General features: G+C 41.0%; 1 protein-coding gene and 1 long non-coding RNA gene across 3 annotated transcripts in view; one reads left to right on the forward strand and one right to left on the reverse strand.

Annotated features, from left to right (window-relative positions):
- Positions 1-7,146, forward strand: part of NUCB2 (nucleobindin 2) — a 24,404-nt gene extending 17,258 nt beyond the window's left edge. For both annotated transcript variants that reach the window (XM_066187631.1, XM_066187632.1), the window contains 6 exons: positions 1,541-1,599; positions 2,762-2,854; positions 3,866-3,955; positions 4,492-4,662; positions 4,977-5,058; positions 6,768-7,146. In XM_066187631.1, coding sequence (XP_066043728.1) covers positions 1,541-1,599; positions 2,762-2,854; positions 3,866-3,955; positions 4,492-4,662; positions 4,977-5,058; positions 6,768-6,880 — 608 coding nt within the window. In that variant the 3' untranslated portion in view covers positions 6,881-7,146. The remainder of the gene's footprint in view (positions 1-1,540; positions 1,600-2,761; positions 2,855-3,865; positions 3,956-4,491; positions 4,663-4,976; positions 5,059-6,767) is intronic.
- Positions 5,217-20,347, reverse strand: LOC136292214 (uncharacterized). Its single transcript, XR_010721858.1, has 3 exons — positions 20,301-20,347; positions 19,694-19,750; positions 5,217-5,938 (listed from the first exon to the last, which is right to left on the reverse strand). It is a non-coding gene; the product is annotated as an uncharacterized lncRNA (long non-coding RNA).
- Between the last annotated feature and the right edge of the window lie 1,524 nt (positions 20,348-21,871).

Raw genomic sequence — 21,871 nt, forward strand, 5'->3', positions numbered from 1 at the left:
ATGAACGAGTGAAGTGACTTTGTTACATTCTGCTGAGGACGTGATTGTCATATATTAGGATGAAATCTTACATCCCAAGCAACTTGAATGAATCTGAACAGTACAGAGGAGAAAATATTTGTTTCTGTTTGTAAATTCCATGCAGTGTTTTAAATTGAGTTTAAAATCTGAAAACATTCAGGGTTTTCTTTAACTACTCCTAAAATCATACAGGCAAAACCCAGCAGTGATTCCTTAGGGAAGTATGGGTACTTAGAGGGCTGTCCATATCTATAAATTTGCTTGCACAATATGTGCTGGAAATAAATCCTCAGAGATTTGTGTAGGGGCAAAACCTGCTTTCTCATCATCTCTGCAGATAAGTACCAGATGCCCCTAATCCTTGGCATGGTCATAAAAGGGCCAAGCCTCTTCAGAAGTTGCAACATTCTCTTGATAAAACAAAAACCTCTAGTCCTGCCTCTGGATTTCTGAGGAATGGACAGCTAGAAACAATGAGTAGAAGTAGCAGAGATGAGGATGCATCTCAGTGAGCACCTTGCTTTACATGTGGTGATGTCACCATGTAACCTTATGTTCTGGTATTGTTAAATGTTTCATCAAGCATTCCCCTAAGTAGATCCTGCCTGGCACTGGCTGCACGGGTTGAACAGTACACAGAATTTGACTAATCTCAAAGATGATGATTTAGATAAAGAAAAGTGTTCTAGTTTGAGTCTAAACTTTTATTTCAGTTTATAACATATATAATAAGCATGTATTACAGAATCATAGAATGGTGTGTGTCCAAAGGGACCTTAATGATTACAGTAACTAAATTTTATCTCTTCTTTCTAGAAAAAGATTTTGAAAGATAGCTTTCTGAAAATTTTTGGTAGCTTGTTTGTGCAAAACCTACCAAAATAGAAATAGCTGATATCACCTGTTGCTTTAGAGCTTAGTATATAGAAAAATTTGAAGCAATTACACAAAAATACTGGGTAATAATTTGAAGTGGATATTATCTTTCCATTTCAGAGGTAGTGTTACAGTATCTAGAGCACAGTGTAGGGTAAAAGATGATCATTAATTATCAAGTATTTTCCTCTCTGCATTTGTCATGAAAAGTCATCTTACACTTACCTCAAGTGCTGCATGTTTATACAGATTTTCATGTAATTCTTTAATTTTTTGGGGGGGGGGTCATATTGTCAGTTAAAGATTTTCTGCAGAATCTTGTTGCTCCTGAGTCTAATTACAAATTTAGTGGTTAAATGGGGACAACTTGTTTTCAGCAATATTTTTTGGCAGTTGCAGTCTGCGCAATCCTGTGGTGACCTATTTCAGTTTGTTAATCTAAGAAGTAGAGAGATTGCTCCAGACTTTTCCAACCAACCAGAAGTGACAATACACTCCAGCCAATGCCTGATAAAAACCTAAACAGAAGAAACAACCTATGTAACCGGGCTCTTGTTAAATGGGTACACTGATCTCTTAGATATCTATTACATGTGTGACTTTCTATATGTACTCAACTTGTATTTTTAAAACTTTTTTGTAGATGTCAATAATGATGGTTTCCTGGATGAGCAAGAATTAGAAGCTCTATTTACTAAAGAGGTAAAAAAAAATAATATTCAGAAGCTTAATTTCTTTTAGTAGATGGTTTACAGGGATATCTGGTTTTCCCAAGTATATTTGGGGGGTTTGGACTACAAAATAGAGTATTCATGCCAAGTTTCATGCATCCTTAGTATTTCTACAAAAGTGTATAACCTATCAGCAGGCAAAATAAAGCAGTTGAAGCACAGGAGTCAGACATGAGAAATCTAGTGCTCATGTATTTCTCTGCCCCAGGCTTGCTGGAGGTTCTATAACTAATCTGCAGGATAGGTATTACCTGTGTAAATTGCAATGTAGAGAGCTGCTCTCCTTAGATGCAGCCTGATAAAGGTTCTGAAGCTGGGCACCTGTGCTCATTCAGTGCTCATCAACAAGTCTGATGAGTAAAAGAGTCACACTTGAGTGACTTGGCTCAGCAACAGCACTGTAGAAGTGGCTACAGAAATTTCATCTATTTTATGTCTGGCTAGTTTGAAGCACATGTACATCTGATAAAGTAGCCAGGCTCTCAGTTTCTTTAAGCCTTGGTTTGTTGTCTGAAAATTTAACTCTGGTACAATAATTTGCCATAATCCTTTTCACTACAATGAAGATACAGTGCAGCCTTTTTTGACAGATGTCTCCCTGTTTTATAGTTTTTGTAGTGTAAAAACTAATAGCCTGGGGCTGTAAAATTACCTGTGGCTGGGCAAGTGAAGCTCAGTGCCTGAGAAAGCCAAGTAGAAGCACATAAGCCTGAACTCTCCAGAAAGACATTGTGCAAGAAGAGAAGTGAACCATTAAATTTGGCACAGAATTTGTCTTGTGATACCCTGAATGCTTACGGGGTCAGCTGCATGCCCTGGTGAAAAAGCCACTCTCTCCCATTCCAGAAACCACGTGGAACCTCAGGCTGCTTTGAATCAAATGTAGGATCAGACTGTGCACGCTGAGGTCAACTTGACTGTAACATGCATAGCACTGAATTGTAGCAGACCACATGAATTAACTAAAAACTTAATTATTTTGAAAGAAAGGCTCACTTGTTGCTTAAGTACTGTGCTGAAAGAGGAAAATTGCACACACAGAGAACATCTCACATCACTTTTCCAGACATGCTCTACCATTTGAATGAGCAGCCTTTTCCTCAAACTAACATGTACTAATTTTAAATTTCCAGTTAGAAAAAGTTTATGATCCCAAGAATGAAGAGGATGATATGGTTGAGATGGAAGAAGAAAGGCTGAGAATGAGAGAACATGTAATGAATGAGGTGGGGGCTGATTCTTTTTTATGTTCAAAAAATACAGATCTCCTACCATGAAGTATTGTCCAAGTGCCTCAGAAAGGGATGGCCTGTCACACTGAGTGCTGCTTGTGCTGGGATTCATGCCAAGTTACAATTCTCAAGCCCTGTCCCTGTATTCTGATGTAATGACTGCTGACTAGTTTTTATTTAAGGAGTTCCAGAGGAGGAGTTGTTCTATAGCCTCGGTTGTGTGCAGATACTGAGATTCAACAGAAATTCCTTGTGAGTTGTGTGTCAAACAAGGAAGACTAAATGTGCTTTGGCACTTGGCAAATGGGTAAGATTTAGGTGTGAAAAGAGTGAGTAGGGTAATGTCTTTTTTTCATATAGCTCAGCTTTGTTCCTTTAAAAGGGGGCTCAGAACTCAAGCTATCACCTGTGACAGTGAAAATCTGCACTGGGTCTGATGGGTTTTCAGCTCAGGAGATACAGGAGTGGAAAGATGGAAAGGGAGTGTTTTGAACCATTTCCACCCATAATATTTCTGTATTCAACTGTATTCCTTAAACTTGAGGAACAGAGCAAGGCTGGTCCTCTATTAGTCACAAAGGGAAGTATTTCCTCCCTTCCCTTTAAAGGATTCCAACACAATTCAATTGGGTGGGATTTTTGTTTTTCAAAACCTCCCCCTCCAACAGTAGAGATAATTTTGTAACTGTGAGTCAGAGTAGTTACCAGAAAGCTACAAAACTTTTTCTTAAAAGAAAAACCCCAAAAAACCCAAAACATTCCACTATTAGTGTTTGGATTGTGAGCACAAGTGTTTCCAATAAAGCCAGTGAATTTTGAAGTAAAAAGTCAGGATTTACTTTGTAGTTCTATTTTTGTTAAGCTACATAAGCTTGTGAGAAAAGCTTTCAGAAAATGTTGTGACTACTACATACTTGAAAATGTTATATTTCATTGATGAAATTAAAACAGTAGCTCCTCCAAAACTTGTCCTTTAGATTGAGCTTAATTTTTTGCTTCAAATAGGTTGACATCAACAAGGACCGGCTAGTGACTTTGGAAGAGTTCCTTCGAGCTACAGAGAAGAAGGAATTTTTGGAGCCAGATAGCTGGGAGGTAATGAAAATGTGTTCCAAGTACAACATACAGCACCATTACCAGCACTTGGAGCAGGAAACCAAACGGCATGTCTGTGACCTTTGGTTTTTTTTCAGCTCTGCTCTGGTATGTGTGTCGTTAAGCCCCTCAGCTGAATGTAGCATTCAGCTGCGGCAGCCTAAATGTAATGCAGATGTGAACTCCACAAAAGGAAAAGGTCTGGCGCCACCCCGGGGATTCGGGAAGAGCTTTTCACACGTGCTTTTCAAATGGAAATGGACATTTTGTTTATGAATCACTTCAAAGGGAAGATAAGAGCTCAGTTGGAAGAAAGAGGATATTTTCATCCTACATCTAAACCCGGAGTAGAGTTTTGTTGAGAAAATAGCTGAGAAATTACTATTTTGCAGTTTTCATTGAGTGTACACAGTGTCATGTCTCTGTTTTGTTCTGAGGGTTTTTTAGTGAACTGTGCAAGAATGTCAGTAAGAAAGTAATAAAAATACCCATGCTTTCCTGGCTACACATTCATACTTGTGTGTGTTTTCTTTTAGACACTAGATCAACAGCAGCTCTTTACTGAGGATGAGCTGAAGGAATTTGAAAACCACATTTCCCAGCAGGAAGATGAACTTAGAAAGAAGGCAGAAGAACTTCAGAAACAGAAGGAAGAGCTACAGAGGCAACACGAACAGCTTCAGGCACAGAAACAAGAGCTTCAACAGGTACACGTGTGAGGACAGCATGTATTTGTTTTGATCTTTTCTCTGTCCTTATGTGTGTAATGGCTCTTCACAATTCCCAGCTCTGGAGATTTACCTCTGTTTCTCATATGAGTCCCAGCTGAATTCTAAATTAATGGTACCACAGCAAAACAGTCTGGTGTTCTGAATTAGAGCAACTCGGCACTATACCCACTAAGAAAGACCTTACATAACTGCAAAATTTGGTTAGGTCTATTCATTTATGTCACGTCAGAGAAAGCTGACAAATTCAGCTGTTTCAAGTTTTTCAACTGTTGTATTTTATTTTTGACCAGGTTGTAAAACAGATGGAACAAAAGAAACTACAGCAAGGAAATCCTCCTGCAGGACCAGGTGGAGAACTGAAAATCCAACCCCGTATGTGTCTTTCTGTGTGGATATGCAAACTTTAAAATAAGATCTGCAATGTAAAAGTCATTACCTCCATATTTTCTGTTAAAACTATTAACTTAATGCAGCTTTAATGACCTCTGGAGAGAGGTTCACTAAGCTGTCTTTCAGAGGGAAGTATTTCTAAGTACTCCTGAAATCTCACTCCTTTTAAGTCCATAGTGAGAAACCAAAGTCCTAACACAAGGCATCCAAAGGGCAGAGAAGGAGGATTGTGTTGTATTAGTCTAAAATACTGAGATCTAGAGCATGCAGGGAAGAGCAGGGACATAAAAAAGACAAGGTCCCATGATTTGTGGTTGCACTGCAGTCTCAGGCTGCAGGACAAATCAAAGCATTTAAAATCCTCAGTGGCCAATTTACCAGCAACTGGATGCAGCATGACACAAGAAGTTAGCCTTGGGCAGTATGAATGACCAATTGCTTCAACACCCTCAGGAAAAGGCAGTGTCATAATAAATCACTGCATTTCATCACTGGTGCAGCAAAACAGTCAGGTATACATTAGCACTTCTTATCCAGACAGATTGCCCAGGTTTCCTTTGTGCTTTAAAGAGGCTCTGCTGCCCCATCCATCCTAAATTAGCCTTTTCTTGCTCTCTAGAAAGGTTGAAGCTGTGCTGGCTTTATTTGCTTCTGTGTACGTGTGCTGACATGATCGGTGAAGCTCAAGAACTTCTTGACATTGATCTCAAATATAACCTTCAGATCTATCCAGGCAGCCTTTTCGGTACTAGGAGCTCTTAACTGCTCCTGCAGAGACAACAGTGGGATTTCAAACCTCAGGAGCTGTGTTCAGTGATTACAGCTTACTTTGTTGGGTACCTGAAATTCTGCCCACTCAGTTCTGTGAAGGGAAGAGATGAGATTTCAGAACCAATTTAATTCTGTCTTTTATTTGCCTTGAAACTGCCTGTGGGTAACTTCATTTTATGATCCTTCATTCCAAGAGCCTGAATTCCCCTCACCTTCAGTAAAACCATTGTGTGTAATAGCAGATGATACATCTTTTGATAGTGGCAATATTGTAGCAGATTGCATGTATTATTTTATGTAAAATCATTCTGTAAGTTCATTTAATTAGGTGTCACAAGAATTCATTAAATTAGCCAGAACTGATCACTATTCATTCACTGAATCAAGGATGTCCAAGTAGACACTGCTTTAAATCTGTACGCCCCTGGAGCTAGTAAGAGTAATTTAAGGAAAAAGAAATCCAGAAATGGAGCTGCATGTTCTGAAATCTTCATCAAACTATGAAAATTAGTATTACTCAAACATAGGCAAAGGGAGAACATTGTAAGTACTGACGCAGTGAGGAGTAGCATACAGGAGCAAGTTATTAATTATTTCTTTTTCAAGCTTCCCATATTAAGATTAAAGGTCTCATAAAAACATGATTTATTTCAGAAAGAACAACGTGTTATGTGAGAATATTTCACAGAAAGGAGAAACAACTTGTAATCTAAGAGGTGACACTGACTAATAGTGCAATCTGTTTGGTGTCAATCCAATTTCATTGTTAGGCACACAGAAAACTCTTGATTCCACTTATAAACCAGAAAACAGGAGGTTTTGTTTGAGTGTCCCTATGCTAGAAACGTTCATTTAGAGAATTTTCACCTTTGGGGCCAGTTTACTGAGAAGTTCCAAATGGTTCTGTTGTTGTTTTGCAGCTGGTGAGCACAAAGCCGGAGACGCACCACAACACCCAGCGGGAGGTGATCAGCCTTTACCACCAGGACACATCCAAGAACCAGCTGTTAGAACTGATCAAGTTCACCCTTAACCACTTGTGCCTCAACTTTATAGCATCTTTATTATTTGGGGTGGGGAAGGGGTGGGGAAGGGGTGGGGGGGACACAAGAAATAAGAGTGAAACATGAACTTTCTCCCTCAGACTGTAAAATCATTGGGAATGTTAGAGATGAAATACCGATCAGATATGATTTATAAGTTAAATTAATTTTCTCTCCAGTGCATCAGTGAGGAACACAAGGGGAGCATGTAGAGGCTATAATAGAGGAAGAAATTAAATAAACCATTAATACTAAAGGTTTTTATGACCAGGGGACTGAGCTGTTGAACTCTTCTCTGACTAAGAGGGAAGAGATGTCTGCCATTCTGTGTTTAGGCATGAATCAGAATCTTCTCAGAGAGGAAACAGGGAACAGGCCTGGATGTTAAGTTAGGTCTGGTTTGATGTAGAAACTCTTTCCAGAAATGCTGAAAAGCAAAAGATGGGGAAAGAAAGATCATAGATACAGGCCTATTTCCAGCACTACCAAATCCTTTCTTCTTTGAGACCAAATAAAAATGAAACTTCTCAATCACAGAAAATTTGCACTTTCTAAAATTTAAACACAGCAAAGAACTATGTGGAACAGTGAATATTTTTCATGTTTACAGAAACCTAAGAATTTCACTGAAAGCCTTCAAAAGGAATACTGTACTTCTTGTGTATTGATCTGAACCGTCCTCCTTGTTGAGATTAATTCTGTGTAGCAGTTGAAAGCTCAACTGGCCCTTGGGACAGTACTTTTGTCCCCATTTCTTTCATCAGATGCCAGCTGATCTCAAAATTTTGCATGTTATTAAGTAAGCTTTTTATGTTGATGGAAATATTGTGCAAAACAGAACAAGGCTCACTGTCTTTTTCTGTGCAGACTATCCTACCTCCTACAATAAAACCAGATTTTTCAAAGTGCACCATGTGCTTCAGAGAGCTCCTCTCAGACATAAATCTGGGATTTGTTAAGGGTCTCACTTTGACTCTTACGAGTCTTTCAGCAGTTGGTCTAAGGTTATGAAGTGTCCTAAGCCAGGGGTGCTACTTGATTGTATTATTTTGGCATTGAACTAGGATAGGTCCCTAGTATTGCAAGCCAAGATTTTATGAGAGTAAGTTGATTTTCGTGTCAGTTTTACTACAATGCTGAAAAGTTGTGCCAGTTCCCTTGCTTCTCATTCATTTCAAACTGAAACTACCTTAAAGTGTAAACTCTCTGTGGATTTCCTTGTTTGCTTGGGTTTTTGTGGTTGTTTTTTTGTTTGTTTTGGTTTTTAAACAGGGATTGTTCTGATTGTATAATGCTGGCTTTGAAGGTATACACACTTCTGCTAGCATCCTTTCCATTTCCTTCCTGTTCTGTGGCTAAGTGCTGACAGTGGCATTAGAAGAGATATTTTGGGGCTCCAACAAAGAAACAGAAGTGCGCCTGTGTTAGAGAAAGATGTTCCTTTCAGAATAAGACTTGAATATTTTAGGCCAACTTAAAAAAACAAAAAAGCCCCCCAAAAACCAGAAGGCAATTGCTAATATTTTGTATTGACATTTGGGAAATTTCTCACTCTGAAGAACTTTGATTGAGGGAAGCCAGGCATATTCCTTCCATGCTCAAGGCTTCTTTCATCAGACCTGGGCATATTCATGTTCTCCACACAATGCAGCAGAACTCAGTGCCAGAACAGATTAGGTTTCCTTACCTGTTTTGTCCCATTAATTGTCATGTTGCATTTCCTTCATTTGTACCACTCAATTTGACTTCTCTTTTTGTTCTTTATGCAAGCAGATGACATTTTTAGTTTGCAAAACCGATGTCTCCACTGTTTGTCATTTCTATGCAAGTCTAACAACAGTTTGATTTTGTCTTTGTCTGGGGACTAAAATATCTTTCAACAGCCTCAACTGTTTGCAAAGAGGCCCAGACATAGTTACAGCTACATGAACTTTCTCTGGGCACAGCCCTGGCTTTGGGGTTGTAGCCTGATAATGGGTAACAGGGTGAGGAGGAAAACAAAGAGGGCATTATTCAAATGTCATGGTAAAGGTGAGGGGAAATCTCAGTTTGTTTTCTCATCCCACATGAAAGTTTACAGAGGACAAGTGATACAGCCACAGATGTTTGTAGAGATTCAAGGACCGAAACTTTGGGTGTGAAGGCATTTCTACCATACAAATCATTGCTTCAGGCTACTTCTGCCTCATAAATGCCATTAAATGTCATGATGGCTTTGTAATGTAAAGTTCAAGCTTCAGTTTCAGTGCAACCTCTCACATTTGATTGTAAGGTCCTGAGTCTGCTGCTGTCAACTGTCCCCCTTATCCCATTTACTTGGAAACACCCAGAGTTTTGTAAAGAATTGCTGTAACTTGGGAAGTAGAAAGCTATAACCACAGAGAAGTAAGGGACTGGAATATCATGGGCACAAGTGCTCATGCCTGTATTCTGCTTTTCATTTAGGAGGTGATTAGAACAAAAATGTGTCTCACTTTCTACAGACACCAGTTCCACCACAAAGATGCAGAGATTCGGTTTTGTACTTGGCTGGGATTTTGTTAGGAGGATGAAGGGGTAAAATTTGGTTAATGTTGTACAAATTTATATCTCTGGTGCAATATATGTAAAAAAAAAAAGAAGCCCCACTCTGTACTTTGTATAGATTAGTTTTTAACTGGATTAAACTGAAACTCAGCACAGTGACAGAGGTTTAGTGTTTTATTTTTAGTGGGTGGGCAGGAAGTGGGTTTGTACTCATAGAATCACAGAGTGGCCTGGGTTGGAAAGGACCTTAAAGATGACCTTGTTCCAAGCCCCCTGGTGTGAACAGGTACACCTTTCCCAAGACCAGGTTGCTCAGAGCCCCATCCACCCTGGCCTTGAGCACTTCCAGGGATGGGGCATCCACAGCTTCTCTGGGCAACCTGTGCCAGGGCCTCACCACCCTCACACAGTAAATCATTTCTTCCTAATATTTAATGTCTAACCCTAATATCTAACCTCATCCTACTCTCTTTAGTTTGAAGCCATTCCCCCTTGTCCTGTCACTACGTGTCCTTGTAAAAGTCTCTGTCCATCTTTCTCATAGTCTGCCTTCAGGTACTGACAGGCCAGTTAGGTCACCCTGAAGCCTTCTTCAGAGCCCTTCCTGTTTGCCCTCCACTGCTTGCTTTCTGGAAAGATGTGAATTTAAAATAAGATGTAAGAGAGATCTTGTATTCTTCCCTGGCACCAGCTGTCTCCCTGCAGTAGCTGTTCACTAATTAGCTACTCGAATGCTCAATTTTCTATATGCATAAAAATACAAACCAAACTAATTAAAATCCTACTGTGCCGCAGCATTACAAACTCATAACACCACCCCACACTTCCCTGACTTGTTCACATTCAAAACAGAAATCCCAAGGAAGGTGAAGCACGTATGGACTCAGTAAAACATTTTTTATAGGTTGCATTCTGTGCCTAGATTTTGCATTTGTAGTCAGGTGTTTGCCACCTCAGGATGTGAGAATGGCTAGGGAAAGGTGTCTCTTGACATCCACAGGATGTGGTGCTATATCCAGCCACATCAGAGCTTTCCATCTCTGAATTTATCTGGATTAGGAAAAATATGATGTTTGGTAGGGTTTTGTGAAGAAATGAAGCTTTGAATTAGGGCTTGTCTTTCGGTGATTTGTGCAAAAATAGGTAACAGATGCCAAGGGCTGTCCCTGAGGTTGGTCCCAGTTGTACCAAGGCTGTGAAATGAGAGTTCTATCTGAAAACAGCAGCACTGACTATAGTTTAGGTACATTTCTAAAAACGAATTGTTTTTTACATAATGAGAAAGGAGGGAATGAGTGTGGGTCCTATTATTTATGTATCTACAGACAGCAAATACCAAAACCATCTACAGTTACCCTAATGTTACCTAAAGCCTCAAAAGCTACACTTGCCAGAATCAGGTTATATCCAATAGTAACAGTTTTTATAATTATGCTATCAAAAAACTGTGCTAAATAACAACCTCACCCTGCCTACCTGCCTGTGATATTGCTGGCTTGTACAGGACAATATCAGTGAGGAAAAATGATTTTTCAGCGATCACTTAGTTTCTAGACCTGGTGTATTTTTCAGTGACAAAGGCAGGGATAGAGCAGCACACCAGAAGTGACCTCTCCATTCTCTGCCCCTTTTCCATCAATTGAAGCAGCTGTTAGCCTGAGTGACTGCACAGCAGTTGCTGCTGCTCAGTCCCTGTGCAAACAATTTGTATTTACTCAAACGCGTATTTCCTTAAACACATAATAGCTCCCAGCTGGTATCTCACGAGAAACTGCCCACGGAGCCATTTCTGTGTTAAAGAAGGTTATACAGCGCACAGCTTCCCCTCCAATCTCTCATTTCACACCCTCTCTCACTATCTTATCATTGCTGTTAATAATACACTGAGAAGAGGGCTTCCATTTTTGTGCTCCCTGTCACCAGGGTCCCGGCAGAAAATGGGACGGAGGCACAGGCAGCCCTCCCAACTCCACCGTGCTCGTTCCAGGCTATCCCAACTCACAAACGCAGGGCCCACGTAGGAGAGGATGAGTTGCTGAGCCACGGAGGGGAGCCCTCGACCAAGTCCTGCGCACGGAATTTCCATTGACAGGAGGGCACAGCAGCCTGCAGCAGCCCTGAGCGCAGTTCCTGAGCCCACGCCAGTCCCACAGGCTGTGCCGGCCGTGCCCGGGGCTCTCGGGACCGCGATAAGCGACCCAGCATGGGCTGCGGCACACCGGGATTCCTCACCTGACAGGCGCACAGAGCTGCCCCATTTCCTCACTAGAGGGAGTCTCACGACAAGGATTACTGAGCCCTCTCCGGAGCTAATTAAGAAGCAGAGCGGTGGCATAATAAAATGGGATGTTGAAAAGGGAATGATCCCTCAAAAGCCAAACAACAGCAGCTGCCATGTCTTTCGTTTCCTCCTTCTACCGAACGCATTTCTTACATTATGCTGTTTGCTTTTGAAAGAGACCCTGAAAGTGCAAATGAGCACTGAGCTAATGATGTTCCTCCTGAGTAGACACCTCTGTACCAGACTTCATCTCCAAGTACAGTACACCACAACTGAGGATTAGCTGGTATTTAAAACCCCAAGATACTGACCATGAAAAACTGCTGCTTACATTTACAGCTTGAAGCCACAGTCCTAGAGCAGGATCCTACATATTAGTGAAACAAAAAAGGCAACACCTGTACTTTCTCTGGAGGAAACAAGATTATACAGGCACCAGCTCATGGTCATGCCTGAGGCTGCTCAAGAAACAGCTTCTTCTTTGGAGGCAGGTGCCAGTTGTAATTTTTTCCCCTCAGGAGTTCCAAAGGTAAAAATCGCATCTATTAAAGCCATCTTAGGGATACTGCTTCACTTGGTCTCTGAAGCTCCCAGGGAAGTGTGATCACCAAGGAACAGCCATGAAAACCCATAAAAATCATGCTGTTAAATATGAGAACGCAGATCAAAGGAGTTGCCATCCAGGTACACCTTAAACTTATGAGCAGTTTCCCTTTATCCCTAGTTTAATTTTCTGTGTTCAGTGTCATGTTGCTCACTGCATATAAAGCCATGACTAAATTTCAACTACAAGAGCTTTATAATTCTTAGCCTAAAACCCCTCATTTTACTTTTTAACAAGAGGAAAGTGCTGTAAATGTTCATTTATTTGTGTTCACTGAGTATTATAAAATATGAAGAAACTTGAGAAATTACATACACTATCCATAGTCTATCTATCTGTATTTTAACTTTCTAGTTGTTTTTTTTTTTTCAGGTGAGAAAAATAACCAGCCAGTTATCCATCCTGATGAGTAGGTTTAGTTCGATCTACAGATAATGACAGTATTACCAGAATAGTTTTCATTAATTTATCTATTGATTATTTACAGGTCACAAGTTGCACTTCAGTTGGCTCAGTCTTTGGATTAACAGCTGCTTGTCTTCCTTTTGGGCTGAGCTTTCCTGCCACATCAAGCACTACCAACCACACCAGTGTCTAAATTTCAGTTCTGACTGTATTACAATTTCTACACTGAAAATTGTTCCTGCAGAGGATTTTATTCTGAGGCTAACGGGAAGGATGCATGACTGCAGCCAGCACTGGAATACTCCTTTCCATTACTGTGATTTTACCCCAGCTCCCAAAAGCAACACTCGCACGCCTTTGCTCCCGTTTGCTTAAAAGCAAAAAGTTTTCCTTTGGCTCCTTGGCAGCTGCAGTTGGGCTGGAGATTGCTAAGCCATCTGTGCCTGACGTGGCACTGCAGACCTGGGCCCTGCCAGCTCATGCATGTTTCATCACGGCTCAACTTTCAGTCTAGACGTGTCCTAAATGTTTCAGATGTCTCTTGGGCTCCTCAGGACAAAGACAGGGTGGCACCAAGTGTGCACAGAGCATTTTTTGAAATTTAAAAACAAAACCCCAAACAAATAAAAGCCCCTCAAAAACATATTGCAACACAGCGGTTATGAAACATGGAAAAAAACAGAGCTGGGACTTGAGGCAGTGCATTCACATCCTGCCATCAATGACTGGCTGAATAGATGCAGCTTGACCCAAAAAAGAGCTAATGTGCATCCTCCTGCTCATGCCTGATGCACAGGTGTCATCAGTAGAACTTCAAAGTGATAACTCCCAACTGCTTGATGGCATGGTTTATTATTAAACTGCAACAAACTTATAACCCTTTCACAAACAAATTCACAGAGAACAAACTTTGGAGGCTGCCTGGCTGTAGCTGACTCTTAGTCACATATCTAGCAACACTGCTGGACTAAAAGCTATTTAAAATAATTGCAGCTTTTCAGCTAAGAGATTATAATTGCACATTTTAAAGCAATAAGGCAATAAAACAGTTTAATATACTATCACAGTCCAGTATCTAAACCTTTGTAAAGTGAAGGACCGACTCACATTTATGGGAAAAAAAAAAAAAAAGCGCAAACTCCAGCTTATTTCAGGCAGGTGTTTGCACTGTGTAAATGCAGCTCACTTCCAACATAGCTCCTTAAGGCTGCCCAGAAGCTGAGCAGGCTGTCCCATCCTTGGGGTAAGTGCATCCACAGACAAGGGTATCCTTTTTCCCTCACAGCTCCTCAAAAAGTAGCATTGTTCAAAGCAAGCACAGAAAAGAAGCATTTGGAAGGAGCTGTTCTGAATCACAAGCTTGTGGGCTTTCATCCCAAACCATTACTGCTACAACTTTTTATCTGAAGTATCCACAAGAAGGGAAGGTACACATTTTCCTCTGACACACAGAGCAGCGTTGTGAGAGAAGACAAAGCAATTCTGCTAAAGAACCAGGGGGATCTGAAAGCTTTTCAGCTTCAGCCACGCATAAAGGACAAGACTTTTGTGCACTGTTGGTCACAGCCACTGGATCTCCCTAACCAGGAAAAGCAAACATCTTGGGAATTTCTCGAGAGGAATTTAACATCTGCACTGGATGCAATCATGGAGCCCATCCTTCCCCAACCCTATTCTTTTTGCCTGAGCTCTGGGCTTCCAGCATGGGTTCCTCTGGGGGTCATGGTCCTCAGTGTCTGGGAGAGGGGACACCCTCAATCAGCACCTTGCTGTGCTCTCTTCCCTTGATAAAGCTCTCTATAAATCTGGTGATTTGCTTTTTTAGCCCCACCACAGCTGGATGCAGTGCAACGTTTAATGGGCATGCCAGCTGCTGTGAAGGCTCTTCAACTTGCACAGCTCATTCCTTCTTTCCTGAAGGAACTGAATTTGCCCTTTAGGCAAAAGAAGATGATGAGTAGCTCTCAGAAGGATCCTCTGCAGATCCAGAAGTTAAAGACAAAGATCTTTGACTTGCTGCTGGAGACAAAACTGCATTGCAGAGACAATCTAATTCCATTTTCACAACCCCACAGACAGCTCATTGCTGATGCTGCACATTCAAAGGATACTGCAAGGAAATCCTCTCAGTTTGCAAGGTGATTCTCTTACCCTGTGTCCTTTGGGCAGTGTGTTTATGCTTTTCTCTTTGGTCCACTTGAAAACATCTGGAGAGGACACACAGCCCTTAAACCCGTGCTAGCTCTGCCATGAGTCAAACTGGCTCCAAGTCTGCCCTGGAGGGAGGTCAGTGCAGCTCTGTCCTGCATGTCCGGCTTTTAATCACTGACAGGCCAGAAACAGAGAGTTTTCAGAGGGCTGGACCTAAGGAGCAACACAAGTACTGCTCCTGATAAGATTTCCCAGGATTTGTCACAAACTATCTTTATAAAGTATTTAGAAAAAAAACAAATGGAATCCCACACAAACCTGATTGTCCCACTATGAGACATCGACAGAGCGCTGCACTTGCAAACCAATGCATAAAAACAGAAGAAAAACGTAGGTGTAGATGTAAACCTAGCCTGAGGAGTAGATTAGGCTTAAAAAACAGAGCTAGCCTGAGAATTTCAAAGTGTCCATGGCATCTGTATTCCTGTCTACCCTAATGAAAATCAGAGAGCCTTATCCACTAAGCAATGGTCTACTTATCTTTGAAGGTTTTAAGAAACTTTTGCAAGGGGAAAAAAATAGCTCTTGGAGTTTGTGAAGTGTTTTCCTGAGGAAGCATATTTTAATAGGATGACACTGACCCTTAATGGGAAAATAAATAGATTATTCCTCCTGCAGCAGGGAAGCCACTTGTACTTTGTAATTCCTAAGTTTTTAAATTGTGCTGGTATGGCTGTTTCAGGGACACGAGAATGACGGGCAAGGAGAAGCTGGGAACATCGTAAGTTGGGGAAAATAAAATATGTAATTACATGATACATTTGTTACAGAAGTCTTGTAGTGGGATTAATACTAAATTAATATAAATAAATGCATTTTCATAGCCAGAGGACTAAAGGTTAGTTATGTATAACAAAAGAGCATTATTTTTCATATTTCTTACTGAGGTTGAATTCCTCTTGCTTCCTTTATAAATAACCAAATATATAGATACCAAGAGATAAATAATCAAGTTTCTTTGACTTCCTTTTCTCATCTTTTTCTGCTTATCTAGAAGTAGCAAATACTCTATAGTTTCTCTGTGTGCAGAGACTAAGTGGTTTCTGACCTAAAGAAGTTAAAATTCAGTGGTTATCGGACGAGGATAAAATCAGTGTCAGACAAGAGCTATTGGGCCACTCAGGCAACTGCTTCTACCTTTATCCTGTGCTTCAGATGACACTACAGTTTTCATATTTCCCAAGAAAATAAAGTTGTTTTCAAAGTAATATACAAAGCCTGGAGAAACCTCTTTAAAAAAAGAGAGACATTTCTAAGGTTCTCAGGCATGTAAAATACATCTCTGTTGCGCTCTCACTGGAAGGGCAGTACAGAGCACTGTTTGATGCAATTTGTGGGGGACAATAATTTTGTTTCAGTTGTACAGAGTAATTTGGGCCAGGAAGGTGTAACTCATGAGTCACTGTGCAAGCACGGCTCAGCCCAGGAGACCCTGGCTGCAGCTTTCTATCAAATTAATCCAGGCAGTGCTCCACAAGATGTATTCACTTGCCATGTTATTTTTGCTATTGAGTCTCTACAAAAGCTCTAGCAAACTGATATAAACAAAGGTCAAATTTTTACTTGGGTTTTTTCTTTGCTTGAATTGTTTAATTTCACGTGAGTGAAGAATTTTATATTACCCACCATGAAATGCTGAAAGTAAAGCGGTTGGAGAAAAAAATAAAAGTCACAAATTGAGGTTCTGTTATCTTTAATCCAGCCATTCCACCACCAATTTGCTCTCCATGAGATCACATCTGACAGGAACAATTTCTCTTTCCTTCTCCCCTCTCAACCACAAGATGTAATTTCATATTTGCCCTGCTGTAAAATCCTAGAGCCTAAAAAGCAGAATAGATTTCGCATTTCATGCTTGAGGACTGTTAGCATCAAACCTTTGCCTGGGGTTGACTTCTTAACTGGTTTGTCCTCAAACTATAAATCTTCTCCTTTTTCTGTAGCAAAGTGACAAAGTTTTAGCTGGTGGATGATGGTAACTGGGCTGAAAACAGACTGCTGGACTCAAGTGCTTAATTGCTATTATGTTAATGGGAGTCATACTTCGGTCTTATTCCTGCTGCCAGGAAAAAAAAACAAAAACAAACCCCCAACTTTTAAAAAGCTCTTTTAAGAAGGAGCAACATTTCTCCCCTTTTAGTAAATCAGTGTGACACACTTCGTCTGTACATGCGTAAGTGCAGTGTCCCACTGAGCCCAGGTACAGAGCACCCAAACCCCAACACACCCATTCTTTTGCTCGCTTTGCTCTGCAATAAATCACTCTCGACTCAGTGTCCCAGGAGAATTTTACTGCAGCAGCTTTCTAAAGGAAGACTTTCTCTCTTGCTTTAGCGAAGTCTTCTGCTGTCTCCGTGAGATGAGAAAGTTCTACACAAACCACAGTCAACAGGACTGTGTGTCGTGGATTTTCCATATCAAATTTTATACCTGATAACATCAAACATGTTTAGGACAAGCCTATCAACTCACTCTTGCAGGCAAACTAAAATTTTATAATTATTTGTTACCTCTTAAAAGTTTGCTTTAATTTGGGTACAGTTTTGCAAACACTCAAGCTTCTTTTAGTGTGGCTGGATAAAGGAATAATAGACCTCACCAAATCATTGAAAGTCTTGGAGTCTTACCTAAAGGAGATCAAATCTTTAAACAAATATTTCTGCATGTCAGAAAATTGTGAAAATTTTCAAAATTTTCCACCCCACTGTGGCAATGAATGAGCTGTAGCTACAAAATAAACTTCAAAAACAAACTAACAAAACTTTCCTCCTCCAACTCACTAAGGATCAAGTGAAACCTCTCAACAATTGCTGCTCAGTATTTTTTCATTTACTTGAACTGTTTCAGGAAAATGAATGAAATGTGAGTTCCAGCACACCATTTTAGCCAGGCATTCTCTGAACTGCATCCAGACTTTTTGAAGCCAGTAAGATGACATCTGTTGAATTTAGCACACTTTGGAGCAGTTTTCCCTGAGAGTCAATGTGAAAAGCAGTGATCACTGTGATCACTGGAGACTGAGTAATGAGAACAATATTACTCAAAGTTTTTGTGGACTGGTGTAAATTGGGGAATACTTTTAAAAGTGAGATCGTGGATTTTTCTACGGATATACTAACTCCCTTTACGACAGGTCAGTATAAGAACATTACTATTGCAATTAACTTAATTCCTGCCTGCTTTGTAGAAGCCAACAGGGCTGCTAATAAACTGCATCTACTAAACAGCAAATCAAAGTCACGTGAAGTCTTTAGAGCTTTAGAACAGAACAAAACTGTAAAGGCCATTCTGATAATATCACCCCTGAGCAGGCAAACATCACTGGAACACATGGTAAGTGAGAGGATTCAGCAGCTACTTGGCCCTATACTGGCTACAGAACTCCAGGTTTGGGATCAGCAACATGCATGTGGAAATGGGAAGAAAGAGGCAGAATCTACATTATCCATCACCACCACAAGTTGTCTCCGGGTTAATATTAATAGTTTTTAAACCAAATTGGTTTTCATTTTTCATATGAAAGTCAGCTGAAGGTAAGGGATCTCTGGCAGCCCAGAGATGAAGAGTTTTGAACACGCAGGTTTCACCCTGGGCCTGCTCAAGGCCAGGCCCAAACAATGGGAATGAAGAGGCAGTGAGTCTTACAATTATAGCTGTCTCTTCAGGTAACTATTTAACATTACAGGACATCAGTGAAATGTAGAAATTACAGCTTTAATAGTAAAACACAAACCACTCAGCCATAACGTGACACGTTTATGGAGTGGCTTCGCTGCCAAAACACTTATTTACTTTTCTCTGAAAAAAAGCAAGTAAAAAATCCTGGTCCATCCAGTCAGAAGCAGTTCCCACTTTGGACATAAAAGTGCATTGCTGCACATCCAAAGGCTACTGTGATGTGACACTTCAGTTCTGGGTGTGTGGAAGGAACAGAAAATGGGTGAGTTGAGTTATCTGGTTTAAGGGACTACTCCTATTTGAGGAAAAAAAGTAGAAAATAAGGGCTGGATGAGGATAGGTCTGGTTTAATCTCCTATATAACTTGCAAAAAAGAAAATAGAGTGAAGAATGTAGGTTCAGATGTGAGTTTCTACTGAAGACGAGACTTTTGAGGAAGCAAATTTTAAAATTTGACTTAGCTCCACTTAGAAAAGAAAATGGACACTTCAGTGAACACAGAGCTACACACAAGAGTAGAAATACTTGTGACACCATTGAAATACCTTGAGTGGTAATATTGTAATTCAAGAGTTCTGACCATGGGTCACAGGGCTGTGGCATGCTGGGGAATTTTTAATTCTATTTTTCTATTTAATTATTTAGTTATTTTCTATTTTTTAAAAATTAATTTCTATTTTCCTATTTAATTTCTATTTTTCTCCTTAAGAGCACAACAGAAGTGACACACTTTTTAGGCTACGTACAATAATGAGCAAAGAAAGCAGGAAGAAGAGTCAATTAAATTAATAACAACTTTGGTGTAATTTAAAAAAAGGAAACATGAAAGAACAACCTTTCAAACCAAACAATCAAATTTCACTGGCAAAAGCATCCATTTAGTAAAGCAGGTGGCTTCTAAATGTAGAATATCCAGGCAACACTTGATAGAAGAAAATCTTTGAGAAAGTAGCAGATACTTCCTGCAAAGCCACTTCTAAAGACATATACTGACTTTGGAAAAATATTTGTTTACTGCTTATACTCCAGATAAGAATTTGCCATCATTTTACACAAAGAAGCTGTTCTCTGAGCACTCTGCTCCACCAAAATCCATACCATTTGTGAAAACATCACTCCGACCTTCCTGCTCATCTCACTGCTTCTTTTCTCCACCTATCCCAAAAAGAAACATCACTGTGCTAATTTTTATTCCTCAAGCTGTAAAGCTAAAGTAGAACTAACAGCTTTATTGTCCCCATTACTGTAAGCATACACTCACCAGGAGACAGTGAGAACTTATGATCAAAGAAAAGGCTGGAAAAGAACCTCAAGATCAGCAAGTCCAGCTGTTAGCCCAGCACTGCCACCTCCAACACTAAACCAGGTCAGTCAGCAACACATCCACCCAGCTTTTAAATACTCCCCTGGGCAGCCTGTTCAAATGCCTGAGCACCCTTTTAGTGAAGAAATTTCCCCTAATATCCAACATAAACCCAACATGAACTGGCATAACTTGAGCCCATTTGCTCTTGTCCTGTCCCTCGCTACTTGGGGAAAAGACCAACACCCGCCTCACTACAACCACCTTTCATGCACATGGCAAGGCCACGACATGAACATTCAACAAAGTCAAATACCTTGGCAAAAAGGATTACACAATATGCACGAGGGCTACACTCTCTCAAGCTTGAGAAAAGGAAATAAAGCAAGATTTTTTACTCACAAGGCAGAGGAACAAGTTCCCAGGAGATGCTGAAGCTGCAAAACAACATCACCACGCAACAAAGGCCCCATCAGAGGCTATTTGAGTCAGCTGCCCACCCCATTAACCTAATAGTGCCCAGCCCTAAGAGGGAAATCCTGCTGCTAATGAACTCCCTGGCACTCTTTCTTGGATTTGAAGGCTCAGGATTTTAAATGGGAGCTGGAGTTGAAGTTCATTGAAGTTAAGGGTTCCTGTTGCTGGCACTGATGCTCGCTGTCAATTTCAGTGCTTCAACTCCACTCAGGGATAATATTATTGTGAATATAACAACAATAATGGTATTTATATCCTGTGCCTCCCCTCTCTTGGGCAGAGAGCAAAGGCAAAACTCATAAGCAAGTATTGGCCACTTTAAACAGTGACTGAACAAGGAATAGCCAGAGGAGGAAAAGGGTGGCAGCCCCACTCCCAGTGAGGGAAGGGAAGAGGGAAGAAGTTTCTCTGTGGGGCACTGTCACAAGGAACCCCTAGGCCCCCTCCAGTTCTGATGGGATTGCCATTTAAAGCTGCTCATCTCTGCAGTGAGGGGGCTGCTTAGGAAACCTCATGGGATGGTGTCATCTGCATTTAAGCTCGTGAGTAAGGCAGGCACAAAAGTCAGCAGAGGCAAGTGGCAAAGAGGGGCTGCAGGTTCTGATTTTTGAAAATTCTGTTTAAACTGAGTCACGGCCCTGTGGTAACTCATTAAAGTCACTCTATAAATTAGAACAGGAGCATAAGCCAGAAGAACATGCAGCATGTTCTGCAGGCACCCCGCAGTGCTCAGAGCAGGACAGAGCAGTAGCTGCAGCCCCTCAAGAATGTCTTCTGCTCTTTTAATAGTTCTCCTTAGTGGGGTGTGGAGGTTTGTATCATGTATCTTTCTCCCCTGGCTGAATCAAAAATAGTGCACTGAGTCACTGGTTGCAGGCAGTCCCCAGCCATGCTGAGCACGTGTCCCTGCCCCTGTGGGCTCCAGCTCCCCCAGGACTGCTCCTCACCAGGCTCTGCTCACCCCCTGCAGCACCTCTGCCCAAGTAAGGGCTCCAGGGAGGAGGAAATCCCTCTCTCTGATGCTTCCAGCAGGTTGGCAGATGATGTCCGTGGATCCAAAAATACACTGAAACGGGTGGGAGTTTTTCTGCTGCCTTCCAGGATGCTTGGATCAGGGCTGGAGAGGTCCACTTTGGAATGGGGCAGCTGGCTCCGGATGGATGGAGTTCCCCATATGGGCGCATGCTCTGCAAAAGGCACTTATCCTGCCCATTTTTAGTGGGAATGTCAATATCACATCAAGCACAGGGAAAGGGAAAAGGTGTAACCAGGGAGCCTTAAATGCAGTGATTTTGAACCTTAATCTCTTCCCCTTATCCCTGCTTTGAAGAGCTAAAACACTTCCCCTTCCACTCAGACCTGCAAAATGAACATCAGGGAGCACAAATCCAGGGTGGTTTATCAATATCCAGTTCCTAAGAATAGATATTTCCATGCTTTGTACAAGTAATCCCCTGAAAGGTGCAAGCTTGGTAATTTCACGGAAGCTTTTGGGT

This window comes from Chamaea fasciata, unplaced genomic scaffold (genome assembly GCF_029207755.1).
Source record: "Chamaea fasciata isolate MVZ Bird 193981 ecotype frontalis unplaced genomic scaffold, bChaFas1.0.hap1 SCAF_7, whole genome shotgun sequence".
Taxonomy (NCBI): domain Eukaryota; kingdom Metazoa; phylum Chordata; class Aves; order Passeriformes; family Sylviidae; genus Chamaea; species Chamaea fasciata.